This window comes from Oryctolagus cuniculus, chromosome 4, assembly GCF_051225735.1.
Source record: "Oryctolagus cuniculus isolate XC-2025 breed Fujian yellow rabbit chromosome 4, ASM5122573v1, whole genome shotgun sequence".
Taxonomy (NCBI): domain Eukaryota; kingdom Metazoa; phylum Chordata; class Mammalia; order Lagomorpha; family Leporidae; genus Oryctolagus; species Oryctolagus cuniculus.
In genome coordinates this window covers 164,803,565-164,823,359 of record NC_142870.1, presented here as the reverse complement: position 1 = coordinate 164,823,359, position 19,795 = coordinate 164,803,565, and the positions used below count along the sequence as shown (strand labels likewise).

At 36.5% G+C, this 19,795-nt stretch overlaps 1 protein-coding gene across 1 annotated transcript in view; it reads right to left on the bottom strand.

The window, feature by feature from the left end:
- The window catches only part of ZCWPW2 (zinc finger CW-type and PWWP domain containing 2), a 208,030-nt gene that overhangs the window by 74,597 nt on the left and 113,638 nt on the right, over positions 1–19,795 (bottom strand). The window contains exon 4 of the mRNA XM_051858906.3: positions 6,924–7,038. Within this exon, the coding sequence (XP_051714866.1) occupies positions 6,924–7,038 (115 nt within the window). The remainder of the gene's footprint in view (positions 1–6,923; positions 7,039–19,795) is intronic.

Below are 19,795 nucleotides of genomic sequence, written 5' to 3'. Positions count from 1 at the left end.
ACCAGATCTGCAAATTCTGCGCTGTAGTATTTACCAAAAAGGCTTGAAAATCTATGCCCACACGAAAACTTGTGCATTGATGTTTACAACAGCTTTATTCATAGTTGGCAAGACTTGGAAGCAAACAAGATATCCTTCAATAGGTAAATGGATAGACAAACAGTGATGTATACAGCCAATGGTATACTATTCAGTGGTAAAAGGAAATGAGCTATTCAGTCATGCAGACAGGGAGTAACTGAAATGCATATCGCAGTATAGAAGCAGCCTATCTCAAAAGACTCATACTCTATCATTCTAACTATGTGACATTCTGGAAAAAGTAAAATTATGGAGACAGTAAAAGGATCAGTGGTTGCTAGGAGTTGGGGGAGGGAGGAATGATTCTGGACTTTGGGTGATAATGATGTAGCAGTGTAGGTTCCCTGATTCTAACAAAATGATAGTGTAGTGTAGGATACTGACAGTGGGGGAGATTGTATTTTGGAATATGGGACAAGGGATATATGGGAACCTTTTGTCTTTTTCACTGAATTTTCTGTGACTCCAAAAATGCTGCAAAAATAATATTGTTCAAAAAAGATTTACTTTTATTTATGTGAAAGGCAGTGTGACAGTAACAGAGGGAGAGATAAACAGAGAAATAGATCTTATATCCACTGGTTCACTCTCCAAATAGCTGCAATAGCTGGATCTGGGCCGGGCTGAAGCCAGGATCCCAGAGCTCCATCCAGGTCTCCCATGTGGGTGGTAGAGATTAAAGTATTTGGGTCAACTTCTGTGGCTTTCAGAGGCCCATTAGCAGGGAGCTGGATTGGAAGCAGAGCAGCCAGGACTCGGACTGGCACTCTGATATGGGAAGGTCAGCATTCCAAGAAGTCATTTAACCTACTATACAACAAGGCCACTCAAAATAACATCTATTTTTAAAAATATTTAATTCTGGAAAGAAGAAGTTGGAGATGGGGCATTCTATCTAAATGTATAGCATGTAAGAATATTAAAGATTAACTGATTTATAATTTATCTTACAAATGATATAAGATCCTCAATTGAATCTAAAGAGATTATATGAATAATGACCCTATTTATTTTTTAAAATACAATTAAATGAATGTTCCTGTGTTTTACAAAGCTTTATAGCCCCAGCAGAAGTTACTCAGTTGGGGTAATATTTAGCACAACAAAAACATGGCAATTAAATCATTTGGATAGGATTTTGAAATTGATTATAATCTGATTGGTTCTATATTTACATAATATTTAAGACCCTGCACATTTCAATCAAAGAGTTACATCAAACACAATAGTATGCCAATTTCTGCAGTGTAGGAAGTATATGGGCTAAATATTAGAAGCAATTATTTCTGAATTGTAAGAAAAAAACTAGATGAAAAAATCCTCCAAGTTGCTGGAATGAAATCAAGGGGTTGCCACTAAACTTTTCAGGTTTTTTTTTTTTTTTTTTTGAATAGGTAAATAGTGACTGCCTCACAAAAGTACTTTCAAATACTGTAAAAAGTTGAAAACTGTACCAGAATTCACACCAGATGCTAAACAGACACAAGAATTAAATAGATTTTTCTGGAGCTAGTGAATAGTGAGTTTGAAGTGAATGAGCCTGGGACGGCAAAGGTCAAGCTCCTGCAAGCCAAGCTCCTCTATTCTGGCTACACTACAAGACAAAATGAGTCTTTAGGAATATGTTTTTCTTCTTACTATTTGTTGAATTCTTTACTTAGTGGATGGTTAATCTTATGATTATAAAATAAACTGAAATGGGCTGACACTGCGGCATAGCGGGTAAAGCCATGGTCTGCAATGCTGGCATCCATATGAGTAAAGGATTGAGTCCTGGCTGCTCCACTTCTGAAACAGCTCCCTGCTAATGCACCTGGGAAAGCAGCAGAGGATGGCCCAAGTGCTTGGGCCCTGCACCCACGTGGGAGACCCAGAGGAAGCTCCTGGCTTCTGGCTTCAGCCTAGCTCAGCTCTGGCCATTGCATCTATTTGGGGAGTGAACCAACGGATAGAAGATCTCACATTCTCTGTCTCTGTCTCTCTGGAACTCTTTCAAATAAATAAACAAATCTTTTTAAAAAATAAAATAAATAAACCAAAAGTACATCATTGTAAAAATCAAAAGCAAGAATAAGAAAGGGAGGTGAAAGGACAATGAGAGTGTGGGTAAAAGGGAGGGTAGGATGAGAAGTTAGATGAGGGTAGGATGAGATGATTACTATGCTCCTAAATCTGTATATATGAGTTCATGAAATTTTTTCATCTTATATAAATAATAATAATAATAAAAAAGAATCAGGCTGATCTACACCAAACTTTGCATGTAGAAACCATAAGACTCTCAGTAAGAAAATGGGTACCTGCTGCAAAACCTATCAGAAATAACCTCTCTGCCAAGTCTCTGGACAGCAAGAATGCCAAAGGACCCAGAAACAAATCACCCTGGCCCACACAACGACAGCAAGACAGTTCCAAACTTACTGGTAGAGCAAGTCTGCTGCTAGTAGGAAATATATGCAACTTGACATTTTATATGACTATTATATAAAAACATATAGAAACATTAAAAACATATAAACATTAAAAACATTATTTTTTTAAAAAAGTTTCAAAGCTTATTGTCATAAAACAAGGAAACTATATGTAGTCTGTGCAAGGCATAAAATTGTATTTATAACAATAGAATGAGTTCAAACTTTATTGCTAATAAACAGAGACATTATATTTTCTTTTTTTTTTTTTTTTTTTTTTTTTCAACACAATAACACAGACATTTATTTATACAAGGATATTATTTGCAAAATTATTGCAGTGGTGAACATTTTAGACTCTAATAGCCACTAACAGGAAATAAACTACATAAAATATGATATATCCATGTAGTGGAATTCTCTGAAGCCTGTAAAAAGAATGAGGTACCACCACAACAATTCTAAAATAGAAGGATATTTAATAACATATAATTCAGCAAAAAGCAAGTTATAAGGTAGTATACATAGTAAGAATACATTTCTGGGGATAAATTAATTAAAAACTATATTGAGAAAAATTCAGAAAAGTGCACCACATTATTAACCGTGGCTATCTCAAGGGAAAAGATTATAGACAATTTTCATATTTCATGTTAAAAATTTCTTCATTGTTTGGAATCTTCACAATAAACATTTATTAGTTCTATGTTTAGAAAAAAATAAGTTCATCAGAGAATAGGTTTCATTATAGTCTTTAACAGTGCTATTTGCTATCAGGTTTTTTGCTTCCAGCATTTCCTAGCTTATTGAATTCTCTTTTATGTGTTTTGGGGATCAAAAATGGGCTAAATTCCCTTGGTGTCCTAACTTTTTGTCTTAGATTCACTTAATTTATTTATTTGAAAGGCAGGGAGAGAGAGACAGAGAGTTCCCATCATCTGTTTCATTCCCCAAATGTCTGCAATGACTGGCATTTGATGGGGATAGGAAACTTAATCCAGGTCTCCCAAAAGGGTGGCAGGGACCAACCTGAGTCATCAACACTGTCTTCCAGAGTCTTCATTAGCATAGAGATGGAATCAAGAACTAGATTTGGGAATTAAATTCCAGACACTTCAATGTGGGATTCAGGTATGCTAACTGGCATCTTAATCACTAGGCAAAACATCTGCCATTATCTTAGATTTTAAAGTCCTAGCTGTTAGAAGATGTTCAGAACACCATTCACAAACTCCATTCAAGTTACTCATGTACACTACCATTCCAACCTGGAGAGAAGACTGTAGTCAAATAGTAATCATTAATACTATTCATTGGTGTGTACTATAATTAAAAATGATTCATTTGGTGTTTATTATCTGACTATGGACATAATGGGTACTTGAAAAACATTTTTCTTTAACAGACCCTGAAAATGTATTAGGAACATAAAAGTAATAACCAAAAATATGTTTTTGTTCCACTTAGAAGTAATTAGGCAGTAAAGTTAGATTATATGCTTTGTTACAACATTGTGATGACAAGGCTCATTTCCACTGTCACCTCCTATACTGGGCTCCATAGGAGCCAGTATTGTGGCACAGAAGGTTAAGCTGTCACTTGCAACACCAGGTATTCCATATTGGAAAGCTATTTACACTCCCAGCTGCTCTGCTTCTACCAGATCCAACTCCCTGCTGATGTTCCTGGGAAGGCAGCAGAGGGTGACCCAAGGACTTGGCCCCTGCCACCCATGTGGGAGACCCAGGTGGAATTCCAGATTGCTGGCTTCAGCCTGGGCCAACACCAGCCTTTGCCATTGTTTGGGGAGTGAAACAGTGGATGGAAGATTTCTTTCTCTGTTACTCTGCCTGTTAAATAAATAAACAAATCTATCTTATAATATGCTTTATAGCAAAGAACTATAGAAATTACTTAACTAACATTTGGCACCAAAAAAATCACATCAAAAACTGTAATATAAACAGATAAGGTTGCCCACTTTGAAAATATGACAGGCTAAAAATCATAGAAATACCTCCAGAATAAAACATCTAGAAATGCTGGATAAAAATAAACTGACTTTTGTTTGTGTGTGTGTGTATTTTGCTGTTTTATGGGCAGTGAATTTCCAAGAAAGAAGAGAAATCCTTGAAGGCCAAAAATTAAGAGAACACAGGAAAGTACCATGGTTAGAAGCATTACTTATACAACTCCCTGAAGACAAAGGGAACAAAGGGAGTCAAAGGGAACACATAGACAAGTCTAGTACCTGCTAACGCTAACCGATGGAGTAAATAAAGGGGAGAGTGATCCAACATGGGAAGTGAGATACTCAGCAGACTCATAGAATGGCAGATATCCTAAATAGCACTCTGGCCTCAGAATCAGCCCTAAAGGCATTCGGAGCTGGCTGAAAAGCTCATGAGAGTATTTCAGGCATGGAAAGCCAAGACACTCTGGCAAAAGATCTCTGTGAGTGAGATCCCAGTGGAAAGAACAGGTCTTCAAAGAAGGAGGTACCTTTCTCTGAAGGGAGGAGAGAACCTCCACTTTGACTATGACCTTGTCTAAACAAGATAAGAGTCGGAGAACTCAGAGGGCTTCCATAGCCTTGGAAACTCATGACTGGAGCATAGGGAGATTACTGATGCCATAGACAGGAGTGTCAATTGGTAAAGTCAACAACAGGAGTCACTGTGCACTTACTCCTCATGTAGGATCTCTATCCTTAATGTGCTGTACATTGAGATTTAATGCTATAACGAATACTCAAACAATATATTTCACTTTGTGTTTCTATGGGGGTGCAAACTGTTGAAATCTTTACTTAATGCATACTAAACTGATCCTCTGTAAAAAAAAAAAAAAAAGAAAAAAAAAAAAGAAATTATCAATTCCCAACTTGACTCTCACTGGGATTAAACATGACAATAGGTCTGCTCTGATTTCATCATCATTTAAAAAAATCATCTATTATTTTTCACTTTATGTTTCTGTGTGGGAGCAAACTGTTGAAATCCATACTTAATGTATACTAAGCTGATCTTCTGTATATTAAGATAATCGAAAATGAATCATGATGTGAATGGAAGGGGAGAGGGAGTGGGAAAGGGGAGGGTTGTGGGTGGGAGGGACGGTATGGGGGGGAAGCCATTGTAATCCATAAGTCGTACTTTGGAAAATTATATGCATTAAATAAAAGTTAAAAAAAAAAAAAAAAAAAAAAAAAAAAAAAAAAAGAAAAGGACTTATCCCCACTCACAGCCAAGGCTGAAAGCTAATAATATAATGTGCAGTGTTTATTTTCTTGGGGTTATTTTCTAAATTAACCACTTAGTGAAAATAGAAGCTTTGAGAGTATCAAATTTAAGTAGACGTTTATATTCATTTTTAGATTCTGTAAGCTAGTGGTCTAATAACCTGTTCAGTTGCCTGTTAATAATTCTAGACTACAGAAATTTGAGACATTATATTTTCAACACAAAGAATAAAATTGCATTTGTGGTAATAAGTGTCCCTTCTCCTGGTCTCTGAGTAAACCAGAGCTGTGTACTTCTCTTTCTTTTTCCCTCTTTTCAAACCTACTTTACTTGAATTATAATCTAATCTTAGATGGATGAATTAATATTTAAACCTTTTTTCAAATAAACTGTTTTCACATGTAATTTTGTTAAAAATATGCATTAAACTTCTCCAAAGTGGGAAAAAAAATCAGTTACTTCATAACTCAAACAGCACCAGAGGCTAAATACTTCCATGGAGTAATTTGTTGTAGAGCTTAAGGGAAGACAGAAGGGACTTTGTAAGGTATAAAATTATTATGATCACTAAGCAGAAAAAATTTAAACATTTTAGATTGTTGAATATTATTATGTTTATGTGACAATCATATTATTTTTCAAGCTGAAAGTGTGTCATACCTACAATAATCTTTAAGATTAATTAATTTTAAAAACTATCCATAACATAATATTTATGATTCAAGAGTACTTTCTCTGGAAATGACCTGAAATATTATAACCTTATCTTCTATTCCTGCCTTAAATTTATTTAAAAAGCAAACACTTTAAAGATACTTTGTTCTGAAATAATACAGCAAATTCAAGTAAAAGTATCAGGTTAGAAATGTATTTTAAAGCTGTGGTTTCTAATTTTGAAATACATATATGCTTTTGAAATATACAATAATTAGGTAGTCTAAGAGGAAAGAAGATAATAGAAACACTAATTACAATCTTTGTATTTAACCAGAATGTATGTTAGTCATTGAAAAGAGTTTCCAAGGGTAAAAGGCATACTATTAATTAATGCAAAAATGACTTTACAATGGATAAGAATATACTATTTCCCTATTAAGAGAAAAAATATTTTAAATGTGTAAACAAATTTCAGAAAATATACTTATGAATCATCTTTAGTTTTGGGTGGTAAAGAAAAAAAATCATATACCCTGTTTTGATAGGTAGCACATTTCCAGTCTTTGCTCATGAGATAATCCATAGAGTAGGTATGCTTCTTGTAGTGCACTGTTATACCACTTCTTTTTATTCATACAGTTTCCTGGCTATGTACAGAAAAAAGAACATTCATTTTAAAATATATAATTTTGTTTTAAAATTCACATTAAAGTATTAATCTAGAAGTAAATCTAATTTGGAACAATGTAAAATACATTACTTAAATTTTGGTCCTGATTCTGATTATTTTAGAAGTTAAGAAAATTGTGGGAGTTTTGCAAATTTAAAGGGTCAGATGCTTGTTCACTAAGATGGTATTACAATATGACTCATCTCATACTTTAAAGGTTACAGAAATCTAAAGGACCTAATGTACCCAAACAGTCAATATTAATGCATTTTGTTAGTATAATATTGATTCCTTTTTAAGTGACATAACGATGATTCTAAAGTAGGAGAAACTGAAAATTTTCTTATTATATAAAAACTAAGTGCATTTGCATCTAATTTTGGGGTTACCACAGATATTAACACACTGAGACAGTTTCTTAAGCTTTCTGCACTCCAGTTTCCCACCTCTAAAATGTGAATAATGACCACATCATAAGTTTCCATAAGTATTAAATTATATAATAGATGATAGCTTTCTGGAATTGTAAGAACTTATAAGTCATTCTACTCAGATACAGCATATGCTTAAAACATCTAGTTTTTTTTTTTTTTTTAAAAGAGGAAAATAGAATCAAAGCAACTCTGGATTAAAAATGACTATAAGGCTGGCACCGTGTCGTAAGCAGGTAAAGCCACTGCTTGCAGTGCTGGCATCCCATATGGGCGCCGGTTCAAATCTGGCTGCTCCACTTCTGATCCAGCTGTCTGCTATGGGCTGGGAAAGCAGTGGAAATGGCCCAAGACTTGGGCCCCAACACGCGCATAGGAGACCTGGAAGAAGCTCCTGGCACCTGGCTTCGGATCGGCACAATTCTGGCCATTGTGGCCAACTGGGGAGTGAACAAGTGCATGGAAGACCTCTCTCTCTCCTTGCCTCTCCTTCTCTCTGTGTAGCTGTGACTCTCAAATAAATAAATAAATCTTTTTAAAAATATGACTATAAAAGTTCCACTCCAGGGGCTGATGCTGTGGTCCACTTGGTTAATCCTCCGCCTGCAATACCAGCATCCCATATGGGTGCCAGGTTCTAGTCCCGGTTGCTCCTCTTCCAGGCCAGCTCTCTGCTGTGGCCCGGGAGTGCAGTGGAGGATGGCCCAAGTGCTTGGGCCCTGCACCCACATGGGAGACCAGGAGGAAGCACCTGGCTCCTGGCTTCGGATTGGCACAGCTGCGACCGCAGCGGCCATCTGGGGAGTGACCCAATGGAAGGAAGACCTTTCTCTCTGTCTCTCTCTCACTAAGTCTCTCTCACTTTACCTGACCAAAAAAAAAAAAAAAAAAAAAAAAGTTTCACTCCAATAACTTTATCATTATTATTTAAAAACTTGCCAAAAAGGTTGATATAATGTTTTTAGGTATCATAATTTATAAAACGTGTCACCATTTCTTTCTTGAAATTTTTACCTTAACATCAAAAAGAATATGAATACTTATTCTATGAGTCCATATTTGCCAACTGTATATAGATATAAATTCTTTATCTCAGGTGATCCTTGGAGTCGTTGTATTCTTGGGGTCCCAAAGTTAATATCAACTATATGTTCCCACTGAACTTAATATTTTCCCTTCTAAATGACTTACTACATTCTGACTTCTTTGTGTTCATGATTGTCACAACTCAATAACACAAAAGATCCATGAAGACAGAGGAAATAAATAATATTTCATCTTTATATCTTCCACAGTATTCATTTAACATTTCATTGTGTGTTATGCTTGCATAAGCATTCAGAAAGTATTTATTAAATTGCATTTGTTACTGGACACTGACTAATTTGATATAGAAGTGAAATAATCAAACAAAAATACACTTTTGTATATGGAATCTATAAATCTCATTCATTAAGTTACTTCATAGGAAAAAGTTGAAAAGATAAATAGATTCAATAAACACTGGGAACATTAAATTGTTTTAGGACTATTCCACCTAGATTTTGAATAGTTATTACATTTCTGTGACTCAAATGTTATCAGGATGTTAAGTATGAAATTACAGTGAAAAATCCTAAGGCTTACAAAACAGTTGCTATAACATTCCTTATAAAAATATTATACGAAAATAGTTAAGAAAATTTCTTGAGGAAAAACCAATGTGATACAGGTAAAATAAACTTTGGTGAGATATCGAAACTAAAAAGTTGCTTTAAACCTGTGTCTGCGAATCTTTAAAAGTTATTAGTAGATATATGCCACCTAGTGGTAATACAAATTAATATTTTCTGAAGAATTCAAAAAGCTAAGGCTTTATCTAATAAAAGAATTTTGAATTCCAGACTTATGCTCAACTGTGCATTGCATTTTAAAATTATTTTTTATTAAAGAAATGATGGGGGAGGTGCAGCATTGTGGCACAGTGGGTTAAGCTGCCACCTGCGACTCCAGCACGCTATATCAATATGAGCACCAGTTGCTCTGCTTCTCCTCCAGCACTTCGCTAATGTGCCTGGGAAAACAGCAGAAGATGGTCCAAGTCCTCAGGGCCCTGCCACCCATGTGTGAGACTGGATGGAGTTCCAGGTTCTGGCTTGGGCCTGGAGCCATTAAGGGAGTGAATCAGAAAATGGAAGATCTTGTTCTCTGTCTCTCTGTCTAGCAAATAAATAAAAAATATTTTCTTATATATAAAAGAAGTGATAAGTGCAAATTCCAACAGTATGGTATTCCAATAAATACTTCCTTCTCAGCCTAGCCACTATGTTCCCAAATGTGATAATTATTACATTTATTTTACGTCCTCCAGAAATATTGCAGCATTTATGAGAATTTATATAATTTACATAAATGATATATTTTTACAACTTTACTAATACTTAATACATTTTTTAAATTTTCTTATAGATTGCTTATTTTTGTTAGATTTAACATTTTCTAGCCCCTCAGAATCTTCTGGTAAAGAAAAATGACAAAACTACTTTGAATCTCTAAGAACACTGTATAAGCATAATACATAATACATAACAAGTAAAGGCTATAGTAAATTATAAAAGGTTATAAGTACCACATAATAAAGGAAAAGTAAGAATGATCAATCACAAGTGTTGAGAAGTGAGCAACAGAGTGATCTGGGTATCTTTTTAATGTTCTATCTTTTGCTGAGACATGCAGGGAAGTTTTATTTATTACAGATGTTAATACTTATGTTTACTTGAGAACAGAGTTTCAGAGGGCCATGCAGGCAGCCTATTAGTAGGCTTGGAGATAAGCATATCTAATACACAGTAGTTGCTCAAGAAGGACTTATCATATTTCTCAAACACTAACTTTTGGTACAATAGATTGTCAGCCACTTTTTTACACTTTTTTGGTACACTACATTTTTGCCATTCATGAATTAAAGCGAAGACCTGAAAGCAGTTGGAGAGTTAACCATTAGCTTGAAGGTAGAATATAGGCATATTCAAGAATCAGCAAAGAAGCCTGGGTGGCTGAGTCTAAATGATGATGAGGGAGATTAATAGGGAATGACATCAGGAAATTAACAAGGCACTGATCATGGAGGTCCTTGCAGCCCACTGAAGGGTCTTTGGCTATCAACTGAGTGAAATGGAAGCCACAGAAGAGCTGTTGGAATAAAACTTGATTTGGTTTAATGTTTTAAAACAATCATTTTTATAAGATTTAATTGACAGAGTTATACAGTTGAGGGAGAGAGAGAGAGGGACAGATCTTCCATCTGCTGGTTCACTCCCAAGATGGTAGCAACGGCCAGGGCTGGGCTAGGCAGATGCCACGAGCCAGGAGCTTCTTCCAGGTCTCCCACATGAGTGACAGGGGCCCAAGTACTTGGACCATATTCCACTGCTTTTCCAGGCCATTAGCAGTGAGCGGAATCAGAAGTGGAACAGCTGGGACTTGAACTGGCACCCACATGGAATGCTAGGTCTCAGGTGGCAGCTTTACCTGCTACGCCACAGTGGCAGCTCCAAAACAATCGTTCTTGTTGTTTTGATGATACACTGCACAGACACAAATGCTGATGCAGGATGACTGGCTGAGAGGCTATAGCAATAATCCAGGTGAAAATGATGATGGTATGGAGCAGGATAGTAGCAGCCACTGTAGTGAAGTGTTAGGATTCTGGAGATAATTTGATGTTAGAGCACAAAGAATTTCCTGATCAACTGAAAACTGGTAGTGAGAGAAAGAGAGGAAGACTCTAGGGCTTTTGGATTCAAAAAAGTGGAGTAGAATTTTCCATCTACAGAGATGGGGCAGCACGTCAAGAAAGTGATATTTGGGGGATGATCAAGAGTTCAGACATAGTGAGTTATCGCAACACCAAAAGGAGGACAATTCTGACATCCAAGTGGAGGTATGGTACAGTACTTGGATAAGGAAATTCAGGAGAGAGAACTTAACTTCAGATTAAATTTAGGAATATCTCACACACACACAATTTAAAGTTAAGAAATTAGAGGAGACACACAAAGGAATGAGGAACTTGATGGTTGTATGCTCATATGTGTGGTAGGTATGTCTGATTATTTATTTGACAAATGCCTTAATGATGGACATTTAAGTTCTTTCTAATATTATGAAACTTGAGACAAAGCTGCAGTAAGAAAATTTTGTTCCACATACCATTTTTGTCATGAAAGAGTATACCAAAGGATGAACTCTGAGATATCAAATTACCAGGTTTAATTTATATACATTTTGGGGCTGGCCTTGTGGCTTATCCAGTTAAACTGCCACCTGCAATGCCAACATTTCATATGGGTGACAGTTCAGGTCCTGGCTAATCCATTTCCAATCCAGCTCCCTGCTAATGTGCCTGGGAAAGCAGCTAACGATTGACCAACTCCTTGGGCACTGTACCGACATGGGAGACTCAGAAGAAGCTCCTGGCTCTTGGCTCCTGGCTTCTGGCTTCTGCTTGGCCCAGCTCCAGCTGTTGCAGCCACTTAGAGAGTAAACCAGCAGATGGAAGACCTCTGTTTCTCTACCTTTCTCTCTGTAACTCTTTCAAATAAATAAAATAAATATTTTAAAAAAATTTATGTAGATTTTAAATTCTTTAAGCTACTCTGAAATCACCCTTTAATAAGGAGGTTACAGTTCATGTTGCTACATACTATATTTCCCTACATTCAGAGAATATTATGTTCCAAGCTTTCAGATCTATGTCAATTTTTTCAAGGAAAAATTTTTTAATCATTTTAACTTACTAAATGAGTGATTATGATCAATTTTTCATATTTTAAAAAACCATTAATATTGTATTTTCAGTAGAATGAGTGTTCAAGTCCTGTGTTATGTACAGGCCCTTTTTATTGATTTGTAAATATTTTTATTTATTAAAGGAGTTAGACCTTGCTATATGTGTGGCAAATATTTTCCTCTGTTTATAGTTTATCTTTCAGTTCTTCGAATTTTTGTTTTTGTTCATTTAAGCCTTTTTTACATAACTAATTTATATGTATGAAGTATAGTTCCAACTTTGTGTTTTTACCAAGTAGCTAATCATTTATAATCATACCAGTTACTATACAATGTTTCTTTATTCTAATACAACCTTATTATTAACCAGTTATTAATCATTAATATTTCTAAGTACTTTTGAGTTTATTTTGGGCTCTCTATATTGTTCTATCAATCTATCAAAATCTGCTTTCACTGTTGGAGCTTTAATATATTTCTTTGTTTATAGATTTATTTACTTATTTGAAAGGCAGAGTTACAGAGAAGCAGAGGCAGAGAGAGGGAGAGAGAGGTCTTCCATCTGCTGGTTCATTCCTCAAATGGCTGTAACAGCTGGAGCTGCACCAATCCGAAGCCAGGAGTCAGGATCTCCTTCCAGGGATACCATGTGCGTACAGGGGCCCAGGAATTTAAGTCATCTTCTACTTTTTCCCAGGCCACAGCAGAGGGCTGTATAGGAAGTAGAGCAGCCAGGACTCGAACTGGTGTCAATATGGGACGCTGGCACTGTAGCACTGTAGCCAATGGCCTTACCTGCTAAGTCACAGTGCCGTCCCTCTTTAACTTTTTTTTTTTTTTTTTTTGACAGGTAGAGTTAGACAGTGAGAGAGGCAGAGAGAAAAGTCTTCCTTCCGTTGGTTCACCCCCCCAAACAGCCGCTATGGCTGGCGTGCTGCGCTGATCCGAAACCAGGAGCCAGGTGCTTCCTCCTGGTCTCCCATGTGGGTGCAGGGGCCCAAGCACTTGGGCCATCCTCCACCGCTTTCCCGGGCCACAGCAGAGAGCTGGCCTGGAAGAGGAGCAACTGGGACTAGAACCCGGCACCCATATGGGATGCTGGCGCCGCAGGCAGAGGATTAACCAAGTGAGCCACGGCACCAACCCCATCTTTAACTTCTTTAACAACATATTCAGTAAAATGAGTTCATATGATTTTCCAAGACACATTGAAGTGATTCACATTTATTTAATTTTAATATTCTGCTGAAGCTACAAAAAGTATTTGTAATCATCTTCACAATTAAGTTCTTTGAGACATTGTCACAATCTTTCCATTGGAACCTGCTAAGAAAAGTCCTGTAGTTTGAGAAGAAAGAAGCAAGACTCAGCATCTCACTAAACAGTAACGTCATTCCATGCACTAATTACAAGGATAAAGTTTGTGCAGGATGAATGAACAGCATGCTTGAATGAATTAGTAATAACATTGTGATTAAGTTCAATTTTAAAATAAGATGATACTGAATGAAATACTGGGAATGTTAAACGTGAAAGTTTACATTTTAGAAACAAAGTTAAACCAAGGAAATAATGTTGTTTTATAAATAACCCCACAGGAGGCAAAAACTACCTTGTTTAAAAAAAGAAATACGTCTTTTGAGAACATGAAAACTTTTCATTTACCTCTCTAGCCAGAAGTTAAATAGATAATTGACTTCAGATTTAACAAAAGATTATTCAAAGTCAAGTATCTTTAAAAATATGACTTGATGTTAAACATAAAGTAACTGCCATTCAAGCTCTCTTTCAACTGGAACCTAGATGTTTCCCAACCCTTGGTTAAAATCTACAACAAGGCCTGTGACTTCTCGGGTAATTCAAATAATAAAATGCCCTCTGATTACTTTTAATTCCCCAAAAGTCAAACACTAAATTGTCAGTTCACATGTAAGGACAAAACTGGAAACTTCATGTGAGTGAAGCAGATGGGCTCAAGTAGGAGGGGGCACGCACTGCAGGCTGCCAGGGGCTCTCCTGGTCCTTGCCCTGCTTCTCCTCTCTCCCCATCTGCTGGGTCCTCGGGGTTAGAGTGAGAAGGAACAAAAGAGAAACTGCAGAAAAATGTTTTTTTTTTTTTTTTACTATTGTGGCAATCTTGGGATAGTGCTTTCTGAACTTGAAGTATTTACTATTACTATTATTATTATTATTATTATCATTATTATTATTATAGAGTGCTTGGTGGATATTTAAGAAAATCTTGCTTCCTATTTGGGAACATCTGACTCAAACTCTCTTTACAGAAGCAATGGTTTTCTTTTAGCTGATTGCTTTCAACACACATATGATGCATTTTTCTGCATCTTTCTCCCACGGTTGCATGAGAGCCAGAAAGCCTTCCTGAGGGGAATCTCTTTTAAAGCAACCCCTGACTCTTTCCCCACATTGTGTGCCCTGATGTCCCCAAAAACTATGGGAAGGTTGGCCACAAATCTCTTCAGTTGTGATAACCAGAAACTGTCTCAAAGGAAAGCTGAACACCAGTAGGCCAAATTACTCCAAATCCAAGAACCCATGCATCGGGTATTCAGAAAACCTCTGTATTAAACATGAGGCAAAGTAAAACGACCCTCTTTCCTTTGCTCAAGATGGGGAGGAGAAGCATAGAGACAAAACCTCAGTACACCGTCCTTTGCTCCCAAGAAATTTCTGTATGTTCAACATCCAACCTTTTATGTCCTTACATAAATTGGGCTACGGAGTGCCAGGTCACTTTTGGCACCTCCTTTTTAAGTCCTGCATAAATACTCTTGTGCCTCACTTTATGATGTGAAAATAAGTATTTCTGTCTTGAGCTTGGAGTCCTAAAGATAATGTCTTCATCAAAACCTTGGTATACCTAATAATCTTAGAACTTTCAAATTAGCTAATCTTTCATACCCAAACAAAACACAGACAAGTTTTAAAACATGCTTGTTTTTAAAAGGATAGTTTTAAGGCAACTCTTTTGTAAGCTTTCAGAGACTAAAACTTATAAGGTCAAGGTTTAAGAATAGCGCCTTCAATGAGACTATAGAAAGAGGTACATACCCTGATCTTCAAATTCTAGTAAATTCTATGATCCTGAGAAAGGATATCATGCCCATCATTTTGTCTATGTTCCTCTGCAAACTGGAATTTTCTTAATCAGTTTTACTAAAGTTTAGGGTAGAGAGGGAAAAAGCAATCAGAAAGAGAAGGCAGACATTTAGTCTAAACTTCTCTAAATTTATGAGCATAAATTAGATGATTCTTGATAGATGAATAAACATGGAAATGTTTGGAGTAAGGATGAGACTTGAGACTAAACAGATGGCTAGACAGTGGAAGATAATGTTCTATGTGTGAGAAAATTCCTAGCTATACTTAAAATTGAAAAGTTTGTATACAAATGTCCTATGTGATCTTGTTTCAATCAGGTATTATTGGCCAACTGAAAGCCTTAATATCATTTTTCCATTTCCCAGGGTTTGATAGGAAATATGTTTGTTCTCGGTAACTCCTGACTCACTGACTGAGGTCTACCCTGCATACTAATATTGAGTAGTAAATTCAAAGAACAGAATATGCATGTATTTGTCCACTTAGTAATATCAGTGGGGAAAAATCTGCAATCTGGCAGAAAGCATGTTTTCAGTTATCTTGTATTATAAGATACTTTTCCTCCCTCTCATAATTAATCAACAGATACAGCTTCAAATGGTAGCAGAATAAGTCCTACTCCTCAAACTTGAATGTAGAAGCAATGTCACAGTACCTTATGCTTACCTTTTGCTAAGTTAAATTGAATGCATGCTAGGTCTCATCCAAGCAGGATAAGAAATTTGATTTCAGCCATTGTGGGGTTACCCTAGGCTTGCTTATATAAATTGAAAAGGCACATATGGTACTTGAAGACTGAGGGTAGATCCTTACTCATAAGCCCATCGTGGTTATATGAATAATATCTTTGTTTAGGTCCCTTGAAATCAGGAAGCCCAACAACAACTTTGCCACACGTGGACAGAAGAGCCCTTTCAGAGACCCAGAGCCTTTATGGCTTGGGTTCCAGCTCTCTGGATGCACCACAGTGCTACTCTTGTCTGAGGCCCTGCCACTTGTCACAGCACTGACAGAACAAATTCAGTCCTCTTCCAAATCTGAGAGACTATCTGCTCTGCCTTGCCACTCCTGCGTCTCCTTCTTGGATCAGGAAAACAGGCAAGCCCTGCCTTTGACTCCATAGTAGGAAATTCTGCTCGAGACATGGGAATATAAGAGGTCTGACTGCTTTTAGAATAAAAGAGAGGGCAAATGCAAATAAAACAAAAATTATTCACTGTCAACTATTAATATTTGGTTAGCTATAGAGGGGAAAAGCCCTAACTATGAATATTAATGTGGATAGGGCAGTGGTAGTCTTTCCGCCCCATGGTTCCTCACACCTGCATTCTGTCTATGGTTCTTCCTTATTTTTTCTCCAAAGCACTTACATACAACTGAGACATTATATCTTTTTATTTAGTTGTTTACTATATGCCTTATTCCACTAATTTAAGTCTAATAAGGTTAAGTATTTTTGTTCATTACTGAAGCCTAGAAGAGTCTCAAATAATAGGAGCTCAGTAAATATTTATTGAGTACTATAAATAGACAAACTTTGTTTAAGGTGGGATGGGTAAAGGAAACTGGAAAGGAAAATGGAAGACTGATAATTTTTAATCCTGAATTGTGTGATTACCACTTACAAAGGAAAAATTAATAGAAACATTATGACTATCTAGTGACATTAATTCTTAAAGATTTATTTATTAGAAAGGCAGAGCAAACAGAAAGAGGGGAAGAAAAAGAAAGAGATGTAGAGAGATAGAGACTTCAAGTATTGATCATTATTATAAATTATTTTTATATAACATGTCTTTAGAAACATATGGATATGTCATACATGTCAAAAATCTAAAGAAATACAAAGTGATTAATCTTTGGAATGCATCTCCATTAAATGTTTGAGGACCAATACTACTAGCCACTATAAAGTGTCCTGAACGGAGATTTATGTCAATTGCTAGCATTCATATATTCAAAGTTGCAGTGTAGTTCACAGATTCTATGTATTGTACTGATGCATTGTTCTATTTACTATCATGCCAAACCCATTGCTCTTTTCCTCTGTTGGGACAGTCGTTTTCACTTAAAGCAATTCAGTAGAAAGTTAATCACAAGGCTATCTTGTCTTCCTTAAATTGGATTTCTGCAACAGCAACCAGTAATCTAGACAATAAGAACAACCCTGTTCCTTTGATGCAAACTAGTAGATAGTCACTTCACACCCTTGTGCATCATTGAAGCTAGAGCTATAGTCTCCTCGGCATCCTATTAATACTTGCCTTCCTTTCTGACTGTCATATTTAATATAGGCTCACATAATCACCTCTGGATTACTTAGACATCTTATTCAAATTATTAAATAGTTGAAGCAAATATAGGTTTTAAAATCTAATTAACTCATTGCTTACTCTGCTTAAGTTTCATATAATCCAAATAGGAATTTGGCTTGCTATAACTCAGCAGGACTTCAAGATCAAAACAAACCTATGCTTGTCAATATCCATGCCACTGGAAAGTGTGAACCACTAAAAGATTTCTCTCTCTCTCTCTCTCTCTCTCTCTGTAACACACACACACACACACGGTCTAGCTCTGTTTGATGTGATGCTTTATATTAGACTAAGATATAATATCAAAAATGTAATAACACTAGAAATTAGGTAAAAATGAAAAAATAAGAAAATTTGGGAGTCAAATATTTACAGTGTAATTTCACTTCTTAGCTAAAAATATTCAAGTTACTTAAACAGGGGCCAAATTCCAGAGTGGGTACTTCCTGCAACATTAGGGGTAGTTGGTTGAGAAGGACAATAAGCAGTTTAAGGGGGCTGGCGCCGTGGCTCACTAGGCTAATCCTCCACCTGTGGCACAGGCACACCTGGTTCTAGTTCTGGTTGGGGCACTGGATTCTGTCCCGGTTGCTCCTCCTCCAGTCCAACTCTCTGCTGTGGCCCAGGAGGGCAGCGGAGGATGGCCCAAGTGCTTGGGTCCCTGCACCCACATGGGAAACCGGGAGGAAGTACCCAGCTCCTGGCTTCAGATCAGTGCAGCGCCAGCCATAGCGGCCATTAGGGGAGTGAGCCAATGGAAGGAAGACCTTTCTCTCTGTCTCTCTCTCACTGTCTATAACTCTCTGTCTAACTCTGCCTGGCAAAAAAAAAAAAAAAAAAAAAAAAAAAAAAAAGCAGTTTAAGACAAAATGACTCTCATAGACAAATCATAAAAATCATCAGGTACTGTATAAGCTTTTTATTAATTTAGACTGTAACATACACTTATGACATATTTGGAATACTAAGCTCTTTTCCTATCAAGATGGAACAGGGAACTGCTACATGCTGTGACTTTTTAAAAATAAGTCTTATTTTGACATTTTAGGTCGGTCCATTATCTGGAATGATATCCTCTATAAAACAATTTCTATATCATCAATACAAAGGTCATTTAGCATGATGAACCTAAAAGCAGATTTTAATAAGAAAAAGAGAGAGAAGTGGCAGTGTTGTGTCATTTCTCATATTAATGCCAGTTTGAATCTTAGCTGCTCTACTTCTTATCCAGCTCTCTGCTAGTGCACCTAGGAAAGCAGCAGCAGATGGCTCAGGTGGTTGGGCCACTGCCACCCATGTTGAAGACCAGCATGGAGATCCATGCTCCTGGCTTCGGGCTGGTCCAGCCCCAGCCATTGCCACCATTTGGGGAGTGAATCAGCAGATAGCAGTTTTTCTATCTCTGCCTTTCAAATGAATGAATGAATGAATGAATGAATAAATAAATAGATTTTAAGAGAGGATTTCAGCTTGAGGCACCACTGAAAGAAGAAACGTGATTTTCCTGGCTTAAAGACCACCAACTGAAATACATACATATATTTGTATTTCACAAAATAAGTTCAATAAACATAATACACAGTTACAGAAATATTTTCTTTATCTAATTCCAATAAACACCAATATAGGTATTGATGGAGAGACCATCTGCTATATAATAGTTCTTGAGATTCATCAAGGAGGCCATAAGCAACCTGATTAAAAACCTAGATTCTCAGAATTCTCCCTAGTAAATAAACTTAGGAATATATAGTTTTAAGGGGCTTTAGAGCAAAATAGCAAGATTTGCAATCAATAGTAGAGTCAAACCAAAAACTAACTCCCCCCCACAAAAAAACCCCACCCTGAAACATGAGGATAACCAACATTTGTATCAATAATAACTGCTTACTGCTAATGTTATAAAGGAATGAAAAATCCTAGCTTTTAATTCTAGCATGAAGAGACCCCAATCCGTGGCAAGGAATCAATGCACTAAATTGTATAAGAGGCCTTTCACATCTTTGTTCAACTTTGAAAAACCCCAACTAACGTTTAAGTTAATTAATCAAGATGACTCAATTAGTAACAGGAGATCAATAAGAAGGTCTTTGTG